Below are 23,876 nucleotides of genomic sequence, written 5' to 3'. Positions count from 1 at the left end.
ATCATAAAATAACCCCTCTTTTGGCCCTACTCTGCTTTGTTTCTCTCCTTTAATTTACAATGAAGCTTCAGAAAGTCGCTTTATCTTCATAGTCTCCAATTTTTCTCCTCCGTTTTACTCTTGAATCCTTTCTGTTAGGTTTTTGCTCCTACTTCTCTCTGGACTGCTGTTACCAAGGTCATCAGTGACTTCCACATTGCTAAATCCAGTGTGTAATTCTCATTTATTATCCTACTTGATCTCTCAGAAACATTCAGTTCAGTTCAGTCGCTCAGTCGTGTCCAACTCTTTGCGACCCCATGGACTGCAGCATGCCAGGCTTCCCTGTCCATAACCAGCTCCCGGAGCTTGCTCAAACTCTTGTCCATCGAGTCAGTGATGCCATCCAACCATCTCATCCTCCGTTGTCCCCTTCTGGTGCCTTCAATCTTTCCCAGCATCAGGATCTTTTCAAATGAGTCAGTTCTTTGCATCAGGTGGCCAAAGTATTGGAGTTTCAGCTTCAGCATCAGTCCTTCCAATGAATATTCAGGGATGATTTCTTTTCGGTTGGACTTGTTGGATCTCCTTGCTGTCCAAGGGACTCTCCAGAGTCTTCTCCAACACCACAGTTCAGAAGCATCAGTTGTTCCATGCTCAGCTATCTTTATGGTCCAACTCTCACATCCATACATGACTACTGGAAAAACCATAGCTTTGACTAGATGGACCTTGGTTGGTAAAGTAATGTCTCTACTCTTTTAATATGATGTCTAGGTGGGTCATAGCTTTTCTTCCAAGGAGCCAGTGTCTTTTAATTTCATGGCTTCTGTCACCATCTGCAGTGATTTTGGAACCCCCAAAATAGTTTCTCTCAGAAACGTTGGATATCACTAATCACTTCATCTTTGAATTTCTTCACTTGGAATCTTATCTATGATACCATAAGTGCTTAGTTTTCCTTCTACGTTTACGTGCTCTTTTTCGTTCTTTTATTTTTCCTAATCAACTATCTGATCTCTGAACATTGGCGTGTCCTGGTCCCTGTGTTTGGATCTGTGTTTCTCATTGTTTTTCTTTTCTCTTCCACCCCTTTCTTTTTCGTTTATTTTTAAAATTTTTTGTTTATCCAAATACAAACTAGGCAAGCTCATCGAGTTTCAGTACTTTAAATATTCTCTGCTGATGATTCCCAGGTTTATGTCTCTGACTAACTTCTCTGAATTCAGATTCATATCCAGCTGCTAACTCTGCACCTCCCCCTGGATGTATAATAAATTTCTTAAGCTTAATATATCCAAAAATGGAGCTAGCTAACTAAATGAGGTCATGGTTCAGTTCAGTTCAGTTCAGTTCAGTCGCTCAGTCGTGTCCGACTCTCCGCGACCCCATGAATCACAGCACGCCAGGCCTCCCTGTCCATCACCAACTCCCGGAGTACACTCAAACTCATGTCCACAGAGTCGGTGATGCCATCCAGCCATCTCATTCTCCGTCGTCCCCTTCTCCTCCCGCCCCCAACCTTTCCCAGCATCAGAGTCTTTTCCAGTGAGTCAACTCGTCGCATGAGGTGGCCAAAGTATTGCAGTTTCAGCTTCAGCATCAGTCCCTCCAATGAACATCCAGGATTGATCTCCTTTAGAATGGACTGGTTGGATCTCCTTGCAGTATAAGGGACTCTCAAGAGTCTTCTCCAACACCACAGTTCAAAAGCATCGATTCTTCGGCGATCAGCCTTCTTCACAGTCCAACTCTCGCAACCATACATGACCACGGGAAAAACCATTGCCTTGACTAGACGGACCTTGGTTGGCAAAGTAATGTCTCTGCTTTTTAATATACTATCAAGGTTGGTCATAACTTTCCTTCCAAGGAGCAAGCGTCTTTTAATTTCATGGCTGCAATCAGCATCTGCAGTGATTTTGGAGCCCAAAAAAACAAAGTCTGACACTGTTTCCACTGTTTTTCCATCTATTTCCCATGAAGTGATGGGACCAGATGCCATGATCTTTGTTTTCTGAATGTTGAGCTTCAAACCAACCTTTTCACTCTCCTCTTTCACTTTCATCAAGAGGCTTTTGAGTTCCTCTTCACTTTCTGCCATAAGGGTAGTGTCATCTGCATATCTGAGGTTATTGATATTTCTCCCAGCAATCTTGACTCCAGCTTGTGCTTCTTCCAGCCCAGCGTTCCTCATGATGTACTCTGCATATAAGTTAAATAAGCAAGGTGACAATATACAACCTTGACGTACACCTTTTCCTATTTGGAACCAGTCTGTTGTTCCATGTCCAGTTCTAACTGTTGCTTCCTGACCTGCATACAGGTTTCTCAAGAGGCAGGTCAGGTGGTCTGGTATGCCCATCTCTTTCAGAATGTTCCACAGTTTATTGTGATCCACACAGTCAAAGGCTTTGGCATAGTCAATGAAGCAGAAATAGATGTTTTTCTGAAACTCTCTTGCTTTCTCCATGATCCAGCGGATGTTGGCAATTTGATCTCTGGTGCCTCTGCCTTTTCTAAAACCTGCTTGAACATCTGGGAGTTCACGGTTTACATATTGCTGAAGCCTGGCTTGGAGAATTTTGAGCATGACTTTGCTAGCGTGTGAGATGAGGGCAATTGTCCGGTAGTTTGAGCATTCTTTGGCATTGCCTTTCTTTGGGATTGGAATGAAGACTGACCTCTTCCAGTCCTGTGGCCACTGCTGAGTTTTCCAAATCTGCTGGCATATTGAGTGCAGCACTTTCACAGCATCATCTTTCAAGACTTGTAATAGCTCAACTGGAATTCCATCACCTCCACTAGCTTTGTTAGTAGTGATGCTTTCTAAGGCCCACTTGACTTCACATTCCAAGATGTCTGGCTCTAGGTCAGTGATCACGTTATCGTGACTATCTTGGTCGGGAAGATCTTTTTTGTACAGTTCTTCTGTGTATTCTTGCCACCTCTTCTTAATATCTTCTGCTTCTGTTAGGTCCATACCATTTCTGTCCTTTATCGAGCCCATCTTTGCATGAAATGTTCCCTTGGAATCTCTAATTTTCTTGAAGAGGTCCCTTGTTTTTCCTATTCTGTTGTTTTCCTCTATTTCTTTGCATTGATCACGGATGTGACCAGTGATAGAAGCAAGGTCCGGTGCTGTAAAGAGCAATATTGCATAGGAACCTGGAATGTTAGGTCCATGAATCAAGGCAAATTGGAAGTGGTCAAACAGGAGATGGCAAGAGTGAATGTCGACATTCTAGGAATCAGTGAACTAAAATGGACTGGAATGGGTGAATTTAACTCAGATGACCATTATATCTACTACTGTGGGCAGGAATCTCTTAGAAGAAATGGAGTAGCCATCATGGTGAACAAAAGAGTCCGAAATGCAGTACTTGGATGCAATCTTAAAAATGACAGGATGATTTCTGTTCGTTTCCAAGGCAAACCATTCAATATTACAGTAATCCAGGCCTATGCCCCAACCAGTAATGCTGAAGAAGCTGAAGTTAATCGGTTCTATGAAGACCTACAAGACCTTTTAGAACTAACACCCAAAAAAGATGTCCTTTTCATTCTAGGGGACTGGAATGCAAAAGTAGGAAGTCAAGAAACACCTGGAGTAACTGGCAAATTTGGCCTTGGAGCACGGAATGAAGCAGGGCAAAGGCTAATAGAGTTTTGTCAAGAGAATTCACTGGTCATAGCAAACACCCTCTTCCAACAACACAAGAGAAGACTCTACACATGGACATCACCAGATGGTCAACACCGAAATCAGATTGATTATATTCTTTGTAGCCAAAGATGGAGAAGCTGTATACAGTTAGCAAAAACAAGACCAGGAGCTGACTGTGGCTCAGATCATGAACTCCTTATTGCGAAGTTCAGACTGAAATTGAAGAAAGTAGGGAAAACCACTAGAACATTCAGATATGACCTCAATCAAATCCCTTCAAATACAGTGGAAGTGAGAAATAGATTTAAGGGACTAGATCTGATTGATAGAGTGCCTGATGAACTCTGGATGGAGGTTCGTGACATTGTACAGGAGACAGGGAACAAGACCATCCCCATGGAAAAGAAATGCAAAAGAGCGAAATGGCTGTCTGAGGAGGCCTTACAAATAGCTGTGAAAAGAAGAGAAGCGAAAAGCAAAGGAGAAAAGGAAAGATATAAGCATCTGAATGCAGAGTTCCAAAGAATAGCAAGGAGAGAGGTCATGGTACACCCCTTAAACTTATTCATCTGGTATTCTCTCCTTCTTCAGTCAGTCAGTCAGTTCAGTTCAGTCGCTCAGTCGTGTCTGACTCTTTGCGACCCCATGAACCGCAGCACGCCAGGCCTTCCTGTCCATCACCAACTCCCGGGGTTTACCCAAACTCATGTCCATCGAGTTGGTGATGCCGTCCAGCCATCTCATTCTCTGTAGTCCCCTTCTCCTCCTTCCTTCAATCTTTCCCAATATCAGGGTCTTTTCAGATGAGTCAGCTCTTTGCATCAGGTGGCCGAAGTCTTGGGAGTTTCAGCTTCAGCATCAGTCCTTCCAATGAACACCCAGGACTGATCTCCTTTAGGATGGACTGGTTGGATCTTCTTGCAGTCCAAGGGACTCTCACTGGAGAGTAAATCTTATCCTTCTGATTATTCGGGTCCCAAATCCTCGGTCATCCTTGACCCCTTGTTTCTCTAAATTGTCTGAAATACCTCCAAAATATAATCACCTTCACCTACCACCTAGGTTCAAGCCATCCAGTATCAGTCTCCTGACTGGATTACTGCAGCAGCCTTCTAACTGGTTACCCTACCTCTGCTCTTCTAATGAATCTGTTTTCATCATAGCTATCAGAGTAAGCCTGTTAAAATAACATTTAGGTCATGTCACTCCTTTGCTCAATTGCTCATCCTATTCTTGAGTAAAACCTGAAGTTCTCACAGTGACCTATAAAGCCCTATGTAATCTGGCCCTCAGTTATGTCTTTTGACCCTAACTCTGACTGCTTTTCTCTTTCTTCACTTCATTCACATTGATTTCCTTGCTATTTCTTAGACATTAAGTATGCTCCTTCCTCAGGGCCTTTGAATCACACTTACTTCTTTGCTCAGAATGCAGAGCTCTATATTTGTTTAAAGTACATTTATCCAGATCTGTGGTTGAGATTAATTTTCAAATTTATGTGTATAGTCAGTTTATTTCTGCAGATTGGAATTTAAAAATTAGTGAGTAGTAGTTTATATGTGAAATACTTTGACATATTTCAGTAGCCTAATCATAAAAGGGCCTAATTTAGGAATATTGAGTATTTTATACAGTTTTATTCGAGAAGTTCATGAATATTTCAGTTAAGTGGAAATTTTTAAATGAAATAGGAATCTGTGAAAGTGCTTACTTCTGAGATTCTCTAAATGCTGTGATCTAGCTTGGAAAGCATTATTGTAGCTTCTTTCAGTTTGTGAAAACCAGGTGAGTGTCTCAAGGGTTTCCTGAAAAAAAAAAAAAGAATTGAGACCTAACAGTAGAGTAATTGTGATCTCTAGACCTTTCTGTAAGATGACTTGACATTGCAGCTTTTGAGTCAAAGAAATAGCGAAGGTTTCTCTCTCCCTTCCTGAACCATGTATTCTATATAGATTTCTCATACTGGGGGGAGGATGAGTGGGTCAATACCACTCATTATAATATTTGCTATAAATGTTTCTGTTTTTCAGATGATAATTCTATGAAAGAAAAACCAGCTGAAAAAAGTAAAGAGAAGAAAGTGGTCAAGCCAGTACGAAAAGTCCAAAAGGTAGCACAGTTATCAAGTTCAGAATGCAAAACAGGTTGGTTTTCTCAATATTAGGCCCATCTTAAAACTGCATATTAGTGAAATGCCATCTATTCAGAAATAAATGTTCTTATTATTTGACACATACAAAAATTCAGTATATTTTATGTATCATTTTATGTGTGTTCTCTTGAGATTAATTGACATATTTAGAATATATAGTCTGATAAAGCTTCATATATGTATATACTCATGAAATGTGTTCACCATGATACTGAACAGTGCCCCCCCAGTTTTTTCTGTCATTATTTTTTAATAGAAATTAACCAGATTAAAGGTAATGATTTTTATATAGTGAACTTTTATATACAGAGGGATGACTTATGCCTGTAGCTAAGTTTCTTCGCTTATTCTCATGAGTGAATAAATATTGGACAAGAAAAGTCTGGCAGTCTGTGCTAGTAATGGACTGGACGGACTCTGAATCAGTCAAGATGGGGGAAAAGAGAACTTCCTAGCTTTATCGTGATTAACATTTCAGGCTTAATATAGATTGCCTGAGTTTATACGCTGGTTCTGTCATGTCTAACTTTGTTCCTTTGGTAATTGAGTTAATTTTGGTGTCCTTTGGTTTCCCTGTTTGTAAATGGGAAACCACTAGTTACTTTTCTCATAGGTGGTTGTGAGAACTAAAACAGTTAATACCAAAAGTACTCAATATATTACCTGACACATTGTAAACACTCAATTATTAGATGTAATTTCTCTACTACTAATTATTATTTCTAGCTATATTGAAAATGGCTGTTAGTGTGTCATATTTAAGTCACTGAGTAATTTGGGTCAAGGGAGTGGAGAAAGTTGGAAACTTGTCACTTTCAGTTTGGAGACAACTCAGACATTCATTATGCAAATATATTTGCTTTATTTAAGGCACTGGGATATTCTAAGCTTAGGCAGTATAGTGGTAAGCAAGATGCACATAGCTCCTTCCCTCCTGGAACTTAGAACCTTGTCAGGAAAAAAGTAGATATGTAGTTATAATAAAGTGTAATGAATATTGAATAAAGGGAAAGTGTTAGTCACTCTGTCATGTCTGACTCTGCCAGCCCGTGGACTGTAGCCCACCAGGCTCCTCTGTCCATGGGATTCTTCAGGCAAGAATTACTGGAGTGGGTTGCCATTCCCTTCTCCAGGGGGGTCTTCCTGACCCAGGGATTGAACCCAAGTCTCCCACATTAGAGGCAGGTTCTTCACTGTCTGAGGCCGCAGGGAAGCCCCCAAATAATTGGATAAGGAACATACAAAGTCTATAAATACATGAAAATAGAGTGATGGGGCACTGGTTTCTGACCAAGTGCTTGTTTATCTGATCATAGACTAATCAGTTTAGTTCAGTTGCTTAGTCATGTCTGACTCTTTGTGACCCCATGGACTGCAGCATGCCAGGCCTCCCTGTCCATCACCAACTCCCGGGGTTTACTCAAACTCTTTTCCATTGATTCGGTGATGCCATCCAACCATCTCATCCTCTGTTGACCCCTTCTCCTCTCGCCCTCAACCTTTCCCAGCATCAGGGTCTTTTCAAATGAGTCACCTCTTCACATCAGGTGGCCAAAGGATTGGAGTTTCAGCTTCAGCATCAGTCCTTCCAATGAACACCCAGGACTGATCTCCTTTAGGATGGACTAGTTGGATCTCCTTGCAGTCCAAGGGACTCTCAAGAGTCTTCTTCAACACCATAGTTCAGAAGCATCAATTCTTCGGCGCTCAGCTTTCTTTATGGTCCAACTCTCACATCCATACATGACTACTGGAAAAACCATAGCCTTGGCTAGATGGACCTTTGTTGGCAAAGTAATGTTTCTTCTTTTTAATATGCTATCTAGGTTGGTCATAACTTTCCTTCCAATGAGTGAGCGTCTTTTAATTTCATGGCTGCAGTCACCATCTGCAATGATTTTGGAGCCCCAAAAAATAAAGTCTGCCACTGTTTCCATTGTTTCCCCACCTATTTGCCATGAAGTAATGGGACCGGATGCCATGATCTTGTTTTTCTGATCATAGAATAATCAGAAGAGTGCCAAATAACTTACTTTGTGACATCCATTGTTAATTGTGGATGCCATTCAAGAAAGACCCTGGCTGTATACCAATAAAAAAATAAAATTTTGTAGGAACAGGAATTACCTGGGTGTAAACGAAGCTAATTCTTACATTAAAAAAATGTAGCAGTGTTTTTCATGTGATATTGTTGTGAGTGGCATAGTTTGAAAGGAAGTACTGGGACCACTATAACTTGTAAATACTGATCTTGGATTGTATTTATCCAGTTTTGTGGTGGGCTAATTCTGCCATGTGTGTACTGTGGCAGTGACTGCTACAGAGAGTCATTAAATTGAGTTAAAGCTGTTTTAAGAGTTTATAGTAAAATTCTCTTTTTCTACCAATGACTGTATGGGACTATTCCAGAAAGCCAGAATTTAGAAATAACCACCCAGCATATTTGGAAGCCAATATTTATAAATAACTACAACTACCCAGCATATTCATGATTGCTTGCTCTTGATTCAGAAAATTAAGCTGAAATTGAAGAGAAACCTGTTCTCCCATTTTGCTTAAGCACATGAAATATCTTATAAATAGATTGAACAATAGACTTATAACCTTTTAAATATTTTAGATAAACTTTTTAAGGTTAATAGCAAGGTGCAAAAGCATTTCCAAAGTAAATAGTACACATTTATAATTCATGTTTTTAATGATAGATGTTTTCATTAAAGCTACATTCATTTAAACTTTTAAATGGTATTCTAAATATTTTTAAAAATTATAGATGTGATAAAGTAGTATCACAGAAAGCTTGGAAAATAGAAAAAAACAGATTAAAAACCACTGCTCTTACTTAAACAAAGGACTAGTAGTTTTGTGTATTTCCTTACAGTAATTTTAAAATCAGTAGTAGATTATTGTAGTCATTGTATTATAAGATTTTATCTTTTTCTCTTAGCATCTTAGGACAAGAACATATCTGCTATTTTTATAGAAATTGTAATTGGAAATGGCCACACAGTACTCCTAATAGAAGCATAGTTTATCTACTATTCAATATTTAGGTTACTTCTGATATTATAAAAATAATACAGTGAACACTGTCATTTATTTTTTTTTCTTTCTATTGGATACATTTCTGTTACTTCGATTATTTGATCAAGGGAAATGACCCCTTTGACTTGTAATACTATTTTTTAAAAAGGAGACTATACACATTGATATTTTAACAAGCATAGTAAAAGGGATTTTTACTATAATTTTACAAGCTTTGGCTATGAATGTAAAAGTATTTTTTCTAATTTAATTAGGTTTAAAGTATTACTTCATTATTTTCATTTCCATTACATTTTTTATATTGCTTTGTATTTAAACACTTTTGCATATTTGTTTCAGGTTTTTAAAAATGGTTTCTATTTTATAAATGGTCTTTCATGGTATTTTTTGTTTTTTAAGTCACTGTTTTGAAATAATGGTCTAATTTTAACTTTTTTACCATCTGAAGCTAATAAATGAAAATTGTTTCTCTTGGTAAACAGCTGTATTTATTGAAATATACTTTTATTTTTATGAACTTCTACAATGGCAATTTAAAGCATTGATGATATTTGCTTTCTGAGTGTCATTGTTTTATTCATTAAAAAGTAATGTGTAGTAATGTGTTATATGTCTAAAAAATATAATGTTAAATTCTCTGTAATAACCATCCCCTTCAAAGGTAGTCACTATTAACTCTTTGTTATATGTTTCCTTAAGGTTTTTTTCTATGCTTCGCTTAAGTCATTTGCTCATTAAGCAGGCATACATTTGACTGTGTCAGGTACTGTGCTAATTTTGGTAAACCAAACACTTATAGTTAAGACATATTTTTATTCTGTGTTAAAATTGTTGAATTTGGTTTCCTGGTTCTTAAAGTTTCATTAATATTTGGTACTTAACTTTCAAAGCATTTTACACTTAGTATTTGAGGTGTGTGGGTAAATAAAAATTTAAACAGACTACATTAATTGATTTAAAAATAAAATTAGATTGTAAATATTTTGACTTTGGCATAAGATAAGCAAAAGATTAATTACAAATACTTGTATGGTTAAGTAAGAGGTACTTCTTACAGCTAAAATTTAAGTTTTAAATTATACATATGTATATATTTCTTTCTTTTCTTTTTTAGGTAGCAGTCATCTGATTAGTACATCTTCTTGGCGAGATGGACAAAAATTAGTAAAGAAAATTCTTGGTCCTGCACCTAGAATAGAGCAGAAAGAGCGAAGAGCAGCATCAAGTGACAGAAGTGGAAGAGAAAGAACTACTAAATCTGGTGAGCAGTTAAATTAGTCAGTTAAGCTACTTAATCATTTAAATTGTTGAGCAAAGCAATTAAAAGTTGCTTGTGTAAGTACTTTGAGAGGTGAAAATACTCTTAAGAATACTGTTTAAAATTTTGCTTTTTAATTGTGAATGTAGCTTAAAAAAGAAGGCATGTTCTATTGGGCTTGGCTATGGATAATTTCCATATATAGATGTTATGTTGATCCTTATTAAGAATTCTGTTTATGTTATAGTAATTATATTTATCTGTCATTATGAATAAATAGCAAGGCATCATATAATCAAATCCTATTAGACTATTAGGGACCTTTAGGGGATTAAGTTCAATCTGTCTTATCTCCATAGATACAAGTAGAAGTAGACATTCACAAGGTTGGATTTTTTTGTTTGTTTGTTTGACAGATTAGGAAACAGGCCCTGAGAGAGAAGTGAGTTTTCTCAAGGATATACAGTCAGTGGGTGACAAAATTTGATCTAGATCCAGAGCTCTTTAGTTTGACACTCAAGTCCACTCTTCTTTTAAAATGTCATTGAGTGCCATTTGAAATAACTAGTTACTTTTTCATGAACACTAATTTTAGAAAATGAAATATAAATACCTACAAGCCAGTTTTCCTTTTCAATTGAAAAAAATTGCCTCAATTTGAGTTTCTGAAATGGATTCAGTAAGAAATGCTATTTGGTATAGAGAAGTTAATACATATTTTGTATTTGCTCTTTATCTGACTTATAAATAAACTCATACCATTGTCAGTCTAAGACTAAGCCACATCAGCAAACGTTTAGTTGATAAAATGATTGTTTTTCTATATATTTAAGTTTTTCCTGTTATTCATTGGAGAGTTGTGGCAGCCTAACATCATTTTTTTAACAACTGATTGAGGGTTTGGGGAGAGAGATAAATAGTAACATTAAATATGTATATGGGAGAGAACTAGTATCTCTCTATTAATAGTTGATATTGATAATTCTCTGTTAATAGTTAAATATTCACATGAACAGCAAAATTGTCCTTGTTTCAGAAATATTAAAAGATGCACTTTAAAAAACTGCTGAGGAAGTATAGTTTCTATGGAGTATCAGAATTGTTCTGTTTTTCTTTTCTAATGTTCTTTAGAAGACTTTTTAAGATATTTGAATTAAAGTGAAATTTCCTAATTTTCTCCTTAATGCAGTAAATTTTTAGAAATGAATATAGAATTTTCATACTTTGCAGGGGGCCATATTGGAAGAGCAGAGTCGGACCCTAGATTGGATGTTTCACATAGATATCGTCCACGAAACTCAGAACGTTCAAGAAGTAGAGCTCGGTCAGAAAATAATGTAAAGAAATTAGCTCCATCTCTTCCAGATAATAAACAGGAGGAAAATGCTGCCTTAAATAAGGACTTTTTACCTGTTGAAATTCGTGGAATTCTTGATGACCTCCAATTGGATTCAGCAGCTCAGACTGCAAGACAAGAGACAGGAGAGTTACAGAATCAGAAGTCATCAGCATCCATACAAGCTCCTAGAAGTCATAGCCCAATAAAAAGAAAACCTGACAAAATAACAGCTAATGAAGATCCCCCTGTTATTTCTAAGAAGCGTCACTATGATTCAGATGAGGTACGACAGTACATTGTTAGACAGCAGGAAGAAAGGAAGAGGAAGCAAAATGAGGAGAAGAAGGCCCAAAAGGAGGCCACTGAGCAGAAGAACAAACGATTACAGGAGCTCTACCGGAAACAGAAAGAAGCCTTTACTAAAGTGAAAAATGTGCCTCCTTCTGAGCCATCAGCAACTAGGCGACTGCAAGAAACTTACTCCAAATTGCTTCTAGAAAAGTCATTGCTTGAAGAGCCAACTCATCAACATATTATGCAGGAAACACAGGTAATGGTACTGACAGAATTATAAAGGGAGGTAATTCATGGTTAGGAAAAACTTGCTTGCTGTAATATTTTAAAATTACCATTCCTAATATTCAGACATATGTTCAGACAGTATTTATAATAATGATGGCCTTTCATGAAGTTTATCTGCAGAGTAATTTGATAAATGCAATTGAAGATAAGTGCTCAGTTAGTTTCCTAGAGTGATTGTTGAGCTGTCTCATTTCTGGTTAGTTATATTCTTGCCTAGTTTTTGTTGTATTACTGAGCAAAGTTAGACAGTGTTAATAATGAAAAACCTAGTTTTGTTATCTGCGCTGAAATTAGAGAATATTCTATTATAGTATGCTAATTTTATGAGTATTGGTTTTGTTTTTAAGGGTAGTAAGAATAATATTTGAGTCTATACCATGTGCCACTTAACTGTTTTAAAAGCTTTACAGGCTTAAGTTTCAGTAAATCCTCACAACTCTTGAGAAGGGGAGGTACTGCTAGTATTCCCACTTATTAGGTGAAAAAGAGAATTAGAAAATTATTTCCTCCAAAGTACACAGTGAATTGTAGGTGCCCTTGTTGGATTTCAGGTGTAATTTTTGCTGTTAACCATAATGGCTGGTTTTAAGACAAACTAATTTAAATTGGTTTTATTTGAGAGGAAAGCAGCTCCTGCATTTCATGATCTTTGTAAAGTTGAAGTGACTTAATATTTATCTTATGTGCTCCTTGAATGTGTCTTTATGATGGAAGTCAGATAAAAATATCCTTTTCTTACAGACCAGACCAGGGTATCAGCCATCTGGAGAATCTGACAAAGAGAACAAAGTGCAAGAACGTCCCCCAAGTGCATCTTCCAGTAGTGACATGTCTCTGTCAGAACCTCCACAGCCTCTTGCCAGGTATAAAGGGGAGAATGAAAGATACTTAAGGTTCTTTCTTTCTGTGATATTTATTATAGTGGTCTGTGCCCAGTGAATTTTGTTCATTGACCTTCTCTGAGAACAAGAGGTTTATCTAGAAATTGGTTAATATCTTCTGATGGACATTTAAGCATGGTTATACATTTGTACTTACTGGATGCCCTATTTTGCTGTTCAATTCTTCCCTGTTCTTTAATATTTGGTGTAAATATCAGTTCCTCTTGGGGAACTTGTTAAATATTTTTGAAAAGGTGTTTCTGTATTTATTATCATTCAAAATTTCTTCATATAACTCCTGCATCAATATATCTTACCTCTCAAAAGCTGTGTTTAGATACGCATATGAACAAATGAACAAGGACTAAGAGGGGATTTGATTTGAATTCATATTGGTGACTGAGGACTGTTTTACCTTAAATTAAGAAAAAAAGATTTTTTTTTTTCTTGGGCTGTATTGTTTGCAGTAAAGTAAACAAACAAACCCATTTGTCCATGAAAGTTAAGGTGATTTTCAGACTACATGATTATAAATTATACTTTGAAATAATCATTTTTGGAAGAGAAAGATTTTGAAGTTCTTTTTTTGGGAATGCACAAATAAAAATCAAGTCACCAGTGTGGGGTTAATGTACATATGACCCTCTCACCCCTTGCTGACCCCCATGGACCCCCCCAAGAGAATAATAATTTTGATTAAAATAGCTAACATTTATTGTTTGTTACATTTCAGACACTGATCTAAGTACTTTGCATTTAATCCTTGTAAATTCTTTTGAGTTCTCTCAGTTGTTGTCCAGTTGCTACGTTGTGTCCAACTCTTTGTGACCCTATGGACTGTAGTAGCATGCCAGGCTTCCCTGTCTTTCACTGTCCCCTGGAGTTTGCTCAGACTCATGTGCACTGAGTTTCTCAGTTTCTTTTTGCTTAAAAGCACAGCATTTCTTTTCCTTGCCCTTCTTGTTCCATCATTCTGCATTGAAAGTGAAAGTTGCTCAGTTGTATCTGATTCTTTGTGACCCCATGGACTATACCATCCATGGAATTCTCCAGGCCAGAATACTGGGGTGGGTAGCTGTTCCCTTCTCCAGGGGATCTTCCCAACCCAGGGATTGAACCCAGATCTCCAACATGGCAGGCAGATTCTTTACCAGTTGAGCCACCAGGAAAGTATACCGTATTGAACTTTTATTATAAGTGAAGTCGCTCAGTCATGTCCAACTCTTTGTGACCCTGTGGGCTGTAGCCTGCCAGGCTCCTCCATCCATGGGATTTTCCAGGCAAGAATACTGGAGTGGATTACCATGTCCTTCTCCAGAGGATCTTCCTGACCCAGAGATTGAACCCAGGTCTACACATTGCAGGCAGACTCTACCATCTGAACCACCAGGGAATTTCATTGAACTTTATATCTTCGTATTAGTACTTAATGGCATCATGTTTAGTTATTTATTAGTCTGTCATCCCTTTTAGATCTTCTGAAACTGAAGGATTAGGTCTTAATTGGATCAAGTTTATTTCCATTTTTGTGTGCGGCTGTTCTTCTACCATTAAAATTAGCATTCTAAACACTTGAATATAAAGATCTCGGATTTTTACTCAGCAGTACCTTTTTATTTATTATTTGCTTTGTATTTCCATTACTAGTTTAGTTTGGGCACTAATAATTTCACACCTCACATTTGTAATAGTCTGTATTCTGTGGCATAGAATCCATTCACTAGTCTTCTGTAGTCCACTTTCATAGCAGTCCTTTAATATGAAAGACTGCTACAACATAACCTTCAACCAAACTGTGCATGACATGCTTTTCATTTCCTTTCCCTGGTTACTCTCTTCCAGATGGTTTTTTTTTTTTTTAACTTAATTAGTAAGACTTCATATTTATTCATATTTGATTGGTCTGAGGTTGCAGCCTGTCTAAATAACTTTGAATCATAATTTGATTATTTGTTGGGTTAACCATGGCCTCCTAGCTTTCTGTCATCTACAAATTTAATAAGCACACCTTCATGTCATCATCCAAAAATAATGGATAAGGCCAAGGACAAAACCTCATTTTTTTTTTCTCCCCTAAAGATCTTCTTAATAGTTAATACCAGCCTTTAACCTTTGTATATGGTATTCCTTAATATACAGGGAGGTGTCCATAGTCTGGAAACATAAGTGAATTATATAATGTCATCTAGGATATCTTTGTTCTGTTTCTAGTCTCTGTGGAGGGATTATCAGTTTTTCTGAGAATTAGATTGTATTCATCTCATTTCTTCAGAATGCACAATGTTAAAACCTGTTTGATGCTTACTAAATATATGTTGATTAGAGTAATATTATGCCTATAATCTGAAGCATTTCTCTTTTATGAAACATTATTTTTAAAGGGAAAGGTAGAGCCAATGCTGTAAGAAATTTTGTCCATAGAGTTCTAAGGGTTATAAGGCCTTCTCTTTAATTAATAGTTTTAAAAATATGACTTAGTTTTTTAAAAAAATGTCCTAGTGAAGAAAGCTGTTTACAAAACAATATGTGTGATAAAATCTCATTTTTGTGAAATTAACACCAGCAAACACAGCATACATGTAGAAAATGGTTTGGAAAGCTGTAATTCTGAATGAAGTAGAGTTAGCCTTTCTCTCAGTGGTAGCTCTGAGTGATCTTTATCTGTTTCACCCTTTGTTGTGGTTGTCCGCATCTTTTTTTTTTGCAGTGGCTATGCATTATTCTTACAATCAGCAAACGCAAAACTTTAAAAAAGAAAAGGATGGCTTAGTTATGAGGTCCTGTGTTAACTAACATATTGTAACTTTCATTTCCAGAAAGGACTTGATGGATCCTTCATGGACGCAACCTGACAGACTAAGTCCACGAGTCCACCATCCTCAGCCACAACCTCTTGTTGGGACAGCTGGAAATTTACTTTCCCATCTCTTGAATCTAGAGCATGTAGGAATTTTGCATAAGGATTTAGAATCCATTTTACCAACGAGGAAGAATCATACTGTGGCTTCGGGGCCATTAACTTTTACACCTCAACCATATCTGACCTCACCGACTGCTCATCCAGATGCCTTGTTAAAATCTAGTGCTAGCCAATATAAAAGTAAACTGGATCGTATTGAAGCCTTGAAAGCAACAGCTGCTTCTTTGTCCAGCAGGATTGAAAGTGAAGCCAGAAAATTAGCTGGGGCTAACATTAATTATGGGTCAGTATGGAACACTGAGTATGATGTGCAGCGAACATCACAAGAAGATGGACACTGGACCAAGGCTATAAGTCCACCTGTGAAAGAGGATGCAGAAGATGTTTTCTCTGCTCGAATTCAAAAGATGCTGGGAACCTGTGTATCTCATGCAACTTTTGATGATGATCTTCCTGGTGTAGGCAATCTCAGTGAATTTAAAAAGCTTCCTGAGATGATAAGACCTCATAGTGCCATATCAAACCTCAGAATGAGATCTCCTGGACCCAAACCAGAAGGGCTGCTGGCACAGTTGTGTAAGAGGCAGACTGACTCTTGTGGCTCTGATATGCAAGTTTGTTCTCAAGACAAAGCCAAAATGTCTCTTGGTTCCAGCATAGATTCCGTCAGTGAAGGGCCTCTTCTTAGTGAGGGGAGTCTGTCTGAAGAAGAAGGACGTCGAGATGAACAGTCCCCTTTGAAGTTAACAGAGATCTTGAAAGAAAAGGAATTTTGTGCTGGAGAAAGAAATGCTTATGAACCCATCAAAGAGTTTCAGAAGGAAGCTGAAAAATTCTTACCACTCTTTGGGCCTATAGGTGGTACACAAAGCAAAGGACCATGGGAAGAACTGGCAAAGGGGAGTCCACATAGTGTCATTAATATTTTTACAAAATCATATAAGTTGTATGGAAAAGGTGAGAAAAATAGTAACGCTTGTAATATTTGTATGTTATCTTAGGATAAATTATTTCCTGTACAAGATAATACTTAACTAAAGATTTTCATCATTCATTATAAGGATAGTAGAGATATATCATTATCTAAATTAATCTCAATTATCTGCAAGCTTCAACTAGAGTATTGTAATTTAATCTTTAAAAATTTATTTTTTAGCTGTTGTGATTGAAACAATAGTTGATTGATGGTTATGGAAATTTTGGTCTGATTTAGAGAAATTCTTAGGTGATGTTCAAGATTAGTATGTATCAAGTGTATACTCAGGTTACTGTGGCCAGAGTTATATATTTAGATAGAAAATATGTGTATTTCTTAAAAGGGTGATTGTGTGTGACTCATAACAAACAGATCTTTGGGAATATAATGGTCAAGAATTGAGAGGGGCAACTGTAGTAACATTTCTAATATGGAAGCAAATCTGTTATTGTTTGTCTAAACGAATGTTAAAAACAGACTTTGAACAGTAATGTAGCTGTATATTTGGGTCCTAAAATAAAAACTTTTAAGGTGCCCTGGTGATCCCTGAGATCCTGCAATGCAACATTTCCTTTTGTGTGGCAGACTCAATTCCTTCAAGTTCCTTTCTTTGTTCTTCCTACCATAGGTGGATTCTACCCATCTTACGCTAATATCACCTTAGAATTCCCAGGTTGGAGAGTGAGTGAGGCTGAGCCCGAAATTTTTTTTTCATTTCCATTCTACGCAGTGAACGATTTATCTGACAGATGAATTGATTTCATCTTTTCATCTTATGCTTAATTGGGTTTCCCATTACATTTTCCTAGAATTCGTAGTTAGCTACTTCATTTGAACTTGTGCAGACCTATATGTGCCTATTTATCTCTTTTGTTTAACACTTTTTTCTATAAGTGGTCATTTTCAAGTTCTTTGAATATTGAAGTTCTTTTGATTAAAGAAAAGTGCTTGTAAATCAACCCCCTCAATTTTTTTTCACAAGAAGATTAGATTTGTTTTTAAATCCATTAGATTTTCATTAAGATATTATACTGAAATATTTAGAGTTGATATGTTATCTGCTAATTGTTTCAAAGTAATGCTTGAGAAGAATTACAGATGGAGGGAATACGAAGTTTGTGTTGGTATTTGTTAAAGCTGGATAATGGATGCATTAGTTTCGTTATATGACTTTCTGCTATCATATATGTTTGAAAATTTCCCTAATAAAAAGTTAAAAATGTATTATCAGATATAAAGATAACTTGAAGAACTAACAGAAGCAAACTAAAATATCCCTAAATCCATGTCATTAATCCCCAGGTTGTGGAATGTTTTGCTTGTAGTTTTTTAAATTTTTATTTTAAAACACATTTCAATTACTACTTTTGACAGAATTTGAAGACAGGTTGGAAAGAGGAACATCAGCATCACGGCCTTTGAATGCCATCACAACCCCTTTAAGCAGCGTTTCCTATGAAGATGATTTTGTCTCCTCTGCAGGGAGTGGAACTTTGACAGAAAAAAAGGCAGCTCTTGAACCCAAGTAAGACTATGTTAACAGTATGGAATAAAATCTGAAGAGTGAGACAAATGTACAGATGAGAACTGAGGTCTAGATATTAGTCAAATTTTGCTTGTTTAAAGATCCATGTAGAAGCTGCATTGCATAGTAGTCATTAAGAGCATGGGCTCTGGATCCAGACCATGTGGGTTTAAATACTGACTTTACTAATGTTTAGTTGTTTGTCTTTGGGCATGTTGTTTAATTTCCCTGTGCCTCAGTTTTCTTCTCTGTTAAAGTGTTACGAATGTTCAGTGAAATACAAAGTACTTGGAATAGAGTCTGGCACATAATAAACAATATATAGATTGTTAAATCAATCTGTGAATCCCCGGTTGAGGTTGGTATTGGGAAAATTATTCTATGGTGTGTTAATGTGAGATGATTAAGAAATGGTTTTATGTAATAAAATTGAAGATGACTAGCTAAACACTTGGCTCCATGATCCTATTCAGTTCATTTCAGTCGCTCAGTCATGTCCGACTCTTTGCGACCCCATGGACTGCAGCATGCCAGGCCTCCCTGTCCATCACCAACTCCCAGAGTTTACTCAAATTCATGTCCATTGAGTCGGTGATGCCATCCAACCACCTTATCCTCTGTCATCTCCTTCTCCTCTCACCTTCAATCTTTCCTAGTATCAGGGTCTTTTCAAATGAGTCAGTTCTTCACATCATGTGGCCAAAGGATTGGAGTTTCAGCTTCAACTTCAGTCCTTCCAATGAATATTCAGGACTGATTTCCTTTAGGATGAACGGTTGGATCTCCTTGCAGTCCAAGGGACTCTCAAGAGTCTTCTCCAATACCACATGATCCTAAGTAATCAGTAAATTTTTTTATAATTGGAATAGCATCAAAAACTTTGCAAATCTTTGAATAGTAGCAATATTATAATGTTAATATTTATTGAGCAGTTAATGTACAAGGGACTTCCCTGGTGGCTCAGTCAGTAAAGAATCTGCCTGCAATGCGGGAGACCTGGGTTTGACCCCTGGATGGGGAAGATCCCCTGGAGAAGGAAATGGCAACCCACTCCAGTATTCTTGCATGGAGAATCCCATGGTCAGAGGAGCCTGGCGGGCTACAGTCCATGGGGTCGCAGAGAGTCAGACATGACTGAACAACTAACACTTTCACTTTAATGTGTAAGGTACTGATTGGGCTTTACCTGTATGAATTCATTCTTCTAATAGCCTGATATGCTAAATATTTTTGTTACTATTCTTACTTGAGAGAGGAAACTGAAGTCCTAAGGTTGTTACTTGTACAGTGTCATATAGTAAGTGAATCAGATTTCACCAGAGAATTTCCTCTCTAAATTTTGTTACTATATAAAATAATCTGTAATCACTCTCATGCAGTATAATTTTCTTCACACATTTCAAATTGTAATGCACATAAAATTATTGGATGATCTTTTAAAAATTAGTTATATCCGCATATATATGAAATCTAGAAAGATAGTAATGATGATCCTACATTCAGGGCAGCAGAGGACACACAGACATAAAGAACAATCTTTTGGACAAAGTGGGAGAAAGGGAGAGTGGGATGATTTGAGAGAATAGCATTGAAACGTATACATACCATATGTAGAATAAATAGCCAATGGGAGTTCAGTGTATGATGCAGAGAACCCAAAGCCAGTGCTCTGTGACAACCTAGAGGGGTGGGATGGGGAGGAAAGTAGGAGGGATTCAAGAGGGAGGGAACACATGTATCTCTAATGCCTGTTAATGTTGATAGATGACAAAAACCATCACATTATTGTAAAGTAATTATCCTGTAAAAAAAATTAGTCAGAAAAATTAGTTATTAATAAAATAAGTATTATTAAGATTATAGCAGAAATGTAGTTTTAAATTTTGAACTTCAAAGAAAAGGCTTATTTTTTAATCAAGATGTGTAAGGATTTAATTGTGGTAACATTTAATATCACCAATCAATATGACTTATTATATTTTATTTCTGAGTTGAAGTAGAAAATATTAAATTATTATTCCCTATAAGATTATTAGAAGGAAAATAATAAATTATAAATTTGAATAGAAATTGAGGTCACATTTTTCAGTATCCAGCGTTAAATTTTTTTCTCTTATGTGTCTGAATTACCCGTTTTTATTGGTTTCACTTCAGTAAAAAACTGCCTAAGACTTTTCTCAGTAATAAATTGAGCCATAGGGAATAATGCAGGCTTCTGGTACTGACAAGACAAGTGGAAAGCATCTTTGATTATAGTTATATTCTCTTTGTGACTAAATAGATTTTAAAATATCTATAGTTTTAGCTGTGAGCTGAAACTTTTTATTTCGTTCTTTAACCACTGTTACTTATTCTTTGACAGTATTGGTAGTCACAGTTTAGGCATTCAGGAGGATCATTCTAGCAGAAAGTCTGCCTATGATCTCTCCTCTGTGGATGTTACTTCCCAGCACTCATCAGGGGCCCAGTCTGCTGCATCGTCTCCTTCTTCTTCTTCTTCAAAAGGGAAGAAAGGAAGAAAAGAAAAGATAGAATGTAAGTGGAATTCTATGTGATGATCTTTTTCTCTTTACCAGTGACTTTGTGACTGATCTAAAGTTAACGATTTGATTTCATAAGTTAGATAACTTCTTTATGATAATAGTATAATTGACTTTCATACTTATTTATCATTACAATAATACCTTTTGATATATAGCATTATAAATCTTTTGCTTACTATGAAAGGAATACATTAACAATGATAAAAAATTAAAAGTTGTAGAAAAACAATTGTAAACAGTTATGAACCTCTTTTGATTCTTCTCCTCAGAGATAACTACTGTTGATGTTTTTGGTGCCTGTTTTTCCAATATATACATAAAACCAGGCATACTTCCACATGCATTTTAATTTAAAAAGCAGAAATGAAATAATATTATTTTGAAACTACTTTTTAAAAGTGTTGTATCCTGTATATTTCTGAGTGTCATTAAATATAATGGTCAAATTTCCGTATCTATAAAGTGAAGATGATAATAAATGCTTTCTATGGTAATTTTGAAGCCTACATATATAACGTGTACATCTCTGTACTTGCCACAGTAGCTGGCCCTTTGGCATTCTTGACTAATTGAGAATACCTTTCAGTTCCCTCAGTTCTATTCCTGGCTATAATTTGCTCAGTAGGCCTAGTGATGAGAAGATAACAGTCATTAGGCAAAGGCCTCTTAGATTCACAGGATGGTCTCTAGGGAATGATTTTTTTTCCACAATTATTTTTTCTAATGGTAAAAAATTGCTTGTCGAGTTAAAAAAAAAAAGGACTGGGGAGGACGAATGTATAAATATAGAAAACTTTTTAAAAATGAAAAATCATCTGTATTCCCTCCACCTGGAGATAACCAATGTTAATGTCTTTTTAGATTTTATTTTATTTTATTGTGGTAAAATATACATAAAGTAAACCTTATCATTTTAACCATTTTCAAGTGTTGAATTCAGTACTGTTAATAAGCATGTTCGTTGTGTTCCACAACCATCATCATTACCCAACTCCGTAACATTTTCATCCTGCCATGCTGAAACTTGGAACCCGTTAAACAATAATTCCCCTTCCCTCCCTTCCCTGAGCTGCTGCTAACCACTGCTCTACTTTCTGTTGCTGAATTTGACTACTCTAGGTACTTCATATAAGTGGCATCATCCAATATTCTTTTTATGTCTGGCTTCTTTCATTTAGTACAGCATCTTCAGATTTCATCCACATTGTTGCATGTATCAGAATGTCCTCCCTTTTTAAGGATGAATCAGTTCAGTTCAGTCGCTCAGTCATGACCGATTCTTTGCGACCCCATGAATCACAGCACGCCAGGCCTCCCTGTCCATCACCAACTCCTGGAGTTCACTCAAACTCATGTCCATGGAGTCGGTGATGCCATCCAGCCATCTCATCCTCTGTTGTCCCCTTCTCCTCCCTCCCCCAATCCTTCCCAGCATCAGAGTCTTTTCCAGTGAGTCAACTCGTCGCATGAGGTGGCCAAAGTATGGATCTCCTTGCAGTCCGAGGGACTCTCAAGAGTCTTCTCCAGCACCACAGTTCAAAAGCATCAATTCTTTGGCGCTCAACTTTCTTCACAGTCCAACTCTCACATACATATTATTCAGCCTTAAAGGAGCTCCAAACAGTCCATTCTAAAGGAGATCGATCCTGGGTGTTCATTGGAAGGACTGATGCTGGGAAGGATTGGGGGCGGGAGGAGAAGGGGACGACAGAGGATGAGATGACTGAATGGCATCACTGACTCCATGGACATGAGTTTGGGTGAACTCCGGGAGTTGGTGATGGACAGGGAGGCCTGGCGTGCTGTGATTCATGGGGTCGCAAAAAGTCGGACACGAACTGAGCGACTGAACTGAACTGAATATCCCATTATATGGATATACCACATTTCATATATTCTTTGATCAGTTGGTGGGTATATTGGTTGTTTCATCCTTTTAGCTATTGTGAGTAATATGGACATGATCATTGGTGTACAAATACTGTTTGAGTCCCTACTTCTAGTTCTTTTGTGTATATACCCAATTGTAGACTTGCTGGATAAAAAGTCATTTCTATATTTATAGCTATAACAGTTTACATTCTCACCAGTAATGTACAAGGGTTCTAGTTTCTCCACACATATACTAACGCTTGTTTTGTAGTTTTTGTTTTTTTAAGAATAGATACCCCAATGCATGTGAAATGTTAACATTTTTAGTAAGAATACTTCTAGACAATTTGTAGGCATATGTAAATAGAAAATGTTACATATATGAGATCACATTTTATGTGTTTTTTTTTTCTCCTGTCAATGGGTTACAAAAGCCTTTTGCTGTTAGTAAATATGGTTAACCCTTTGTAAGGGCTTCCTTGTTTGTTGTTTAGTCACTAAGTCTGAATCTTTCTGCAACCCCATGGACTGTAGCCCACCAGGCTCCTCTGTCCATGGGATTTCCCAAGCAAGAATACTGGAGTGGGTTGCCATTTCTTTCTCTAGGGGATCTTCCAAACACAGAGAGCGAACCCGCATCTCCTGCCTTGCAGACAGATTCTTTACCACTGTGCCACCCGGGAAGCCCAATGGCTACTTAGTGTTCTGTTATTTGAATGTATTGTAATTTGTTATCCAGTTCCCCATTGCTGGACATTTAGATTCTTTCTTTTTTCTTTCTTTTCTGTAATAAACACTACTGCATTTTCTATAATAAACACTCTAAGGCATTGAATAGCCTTACAAATGCATCTTTACACTTTGATCTGGTTCTTTTAAGAGAAAATCCTAGAAGGAAGATAATGGACAATGAGTATAACATGCTTAAAATTTGGATATATTTTGCCGAATAGCTCTTCAGAAAGCTAGTGCCACTTTATACTTGCAATGTGAGACTGCTTGGAGTGATTTTTTTTCTTTTTCTTCTTAATTTATTTTTTTATTGAAGGATAATTGCTTTACAGAATTTTGTTGTTTTCTGTCAAACCTCAGCATGAATCAGCCATAGGTATACATAATCCCCTCCCTTTTCAACCT

The 23,876-nt window shown here is 36.9% G+C and overlaps 1 protein-coding gene across 4 annotated transcripts in view; it reads left to right on the top strand.

Annotated features, from left to right (window-relative positions):
• The window catches only part of CEP350 (centrosomal protein 350), a 157,587-nt gene that overhangs the window by 36,757 nt on the left and 96,954 nt on the right, over positions 1-23,876 (top strand). For all 4 annotated transcript variants that reach the window (XM_055419161.2, XM_055419162.2, XM_055419163.2 and 1 more), the window contains 7 exons: positions 5,677-5,790; positions 9,958-10,104; positions 11,332-11,990; positions 12,764-12,885; positions 15,720-16,780; positions 18,174-18,324; positions 20,687-20,859. In XM_055419161.2, coding sequence (XP_055275136.2) covers positions 5,677-5,790; positions 9,958-10,104; positions 11,332-11,990; positions 12,764-12,885; positions 15,720-16,780; positions 18,174-18,324; positions 20,687-20,859 — 2,427 coding nt within the window. The remainder of the gene's footprint in view (positions 1-5,676; positions 5,791-9,957; positions 10,105-11,331; positions 11,991-12,763; positions 12,886-15,719; positions 16,781-18,173; positions 18,325-20,686; positions 20,860-23,876) is intronic.

This window comes from Moschus berezovskii, chromosome 17 (genome assembly GCF_049115385.1).
Source record: "Moschus berezovskii isolate FMDL1 chromosome 17, NW_MosBer_1.0, whole genome shotgun sequence".
Lineage (NCBI taxonomy): Eukaryota > Metazoa > Chordata > Mammalia > Artiodactyla > Moschidae > Moschus > Moschus berezovskii.
This window is presented reverse-complemented; position numbering and strand designations above follow the sequence as displayed.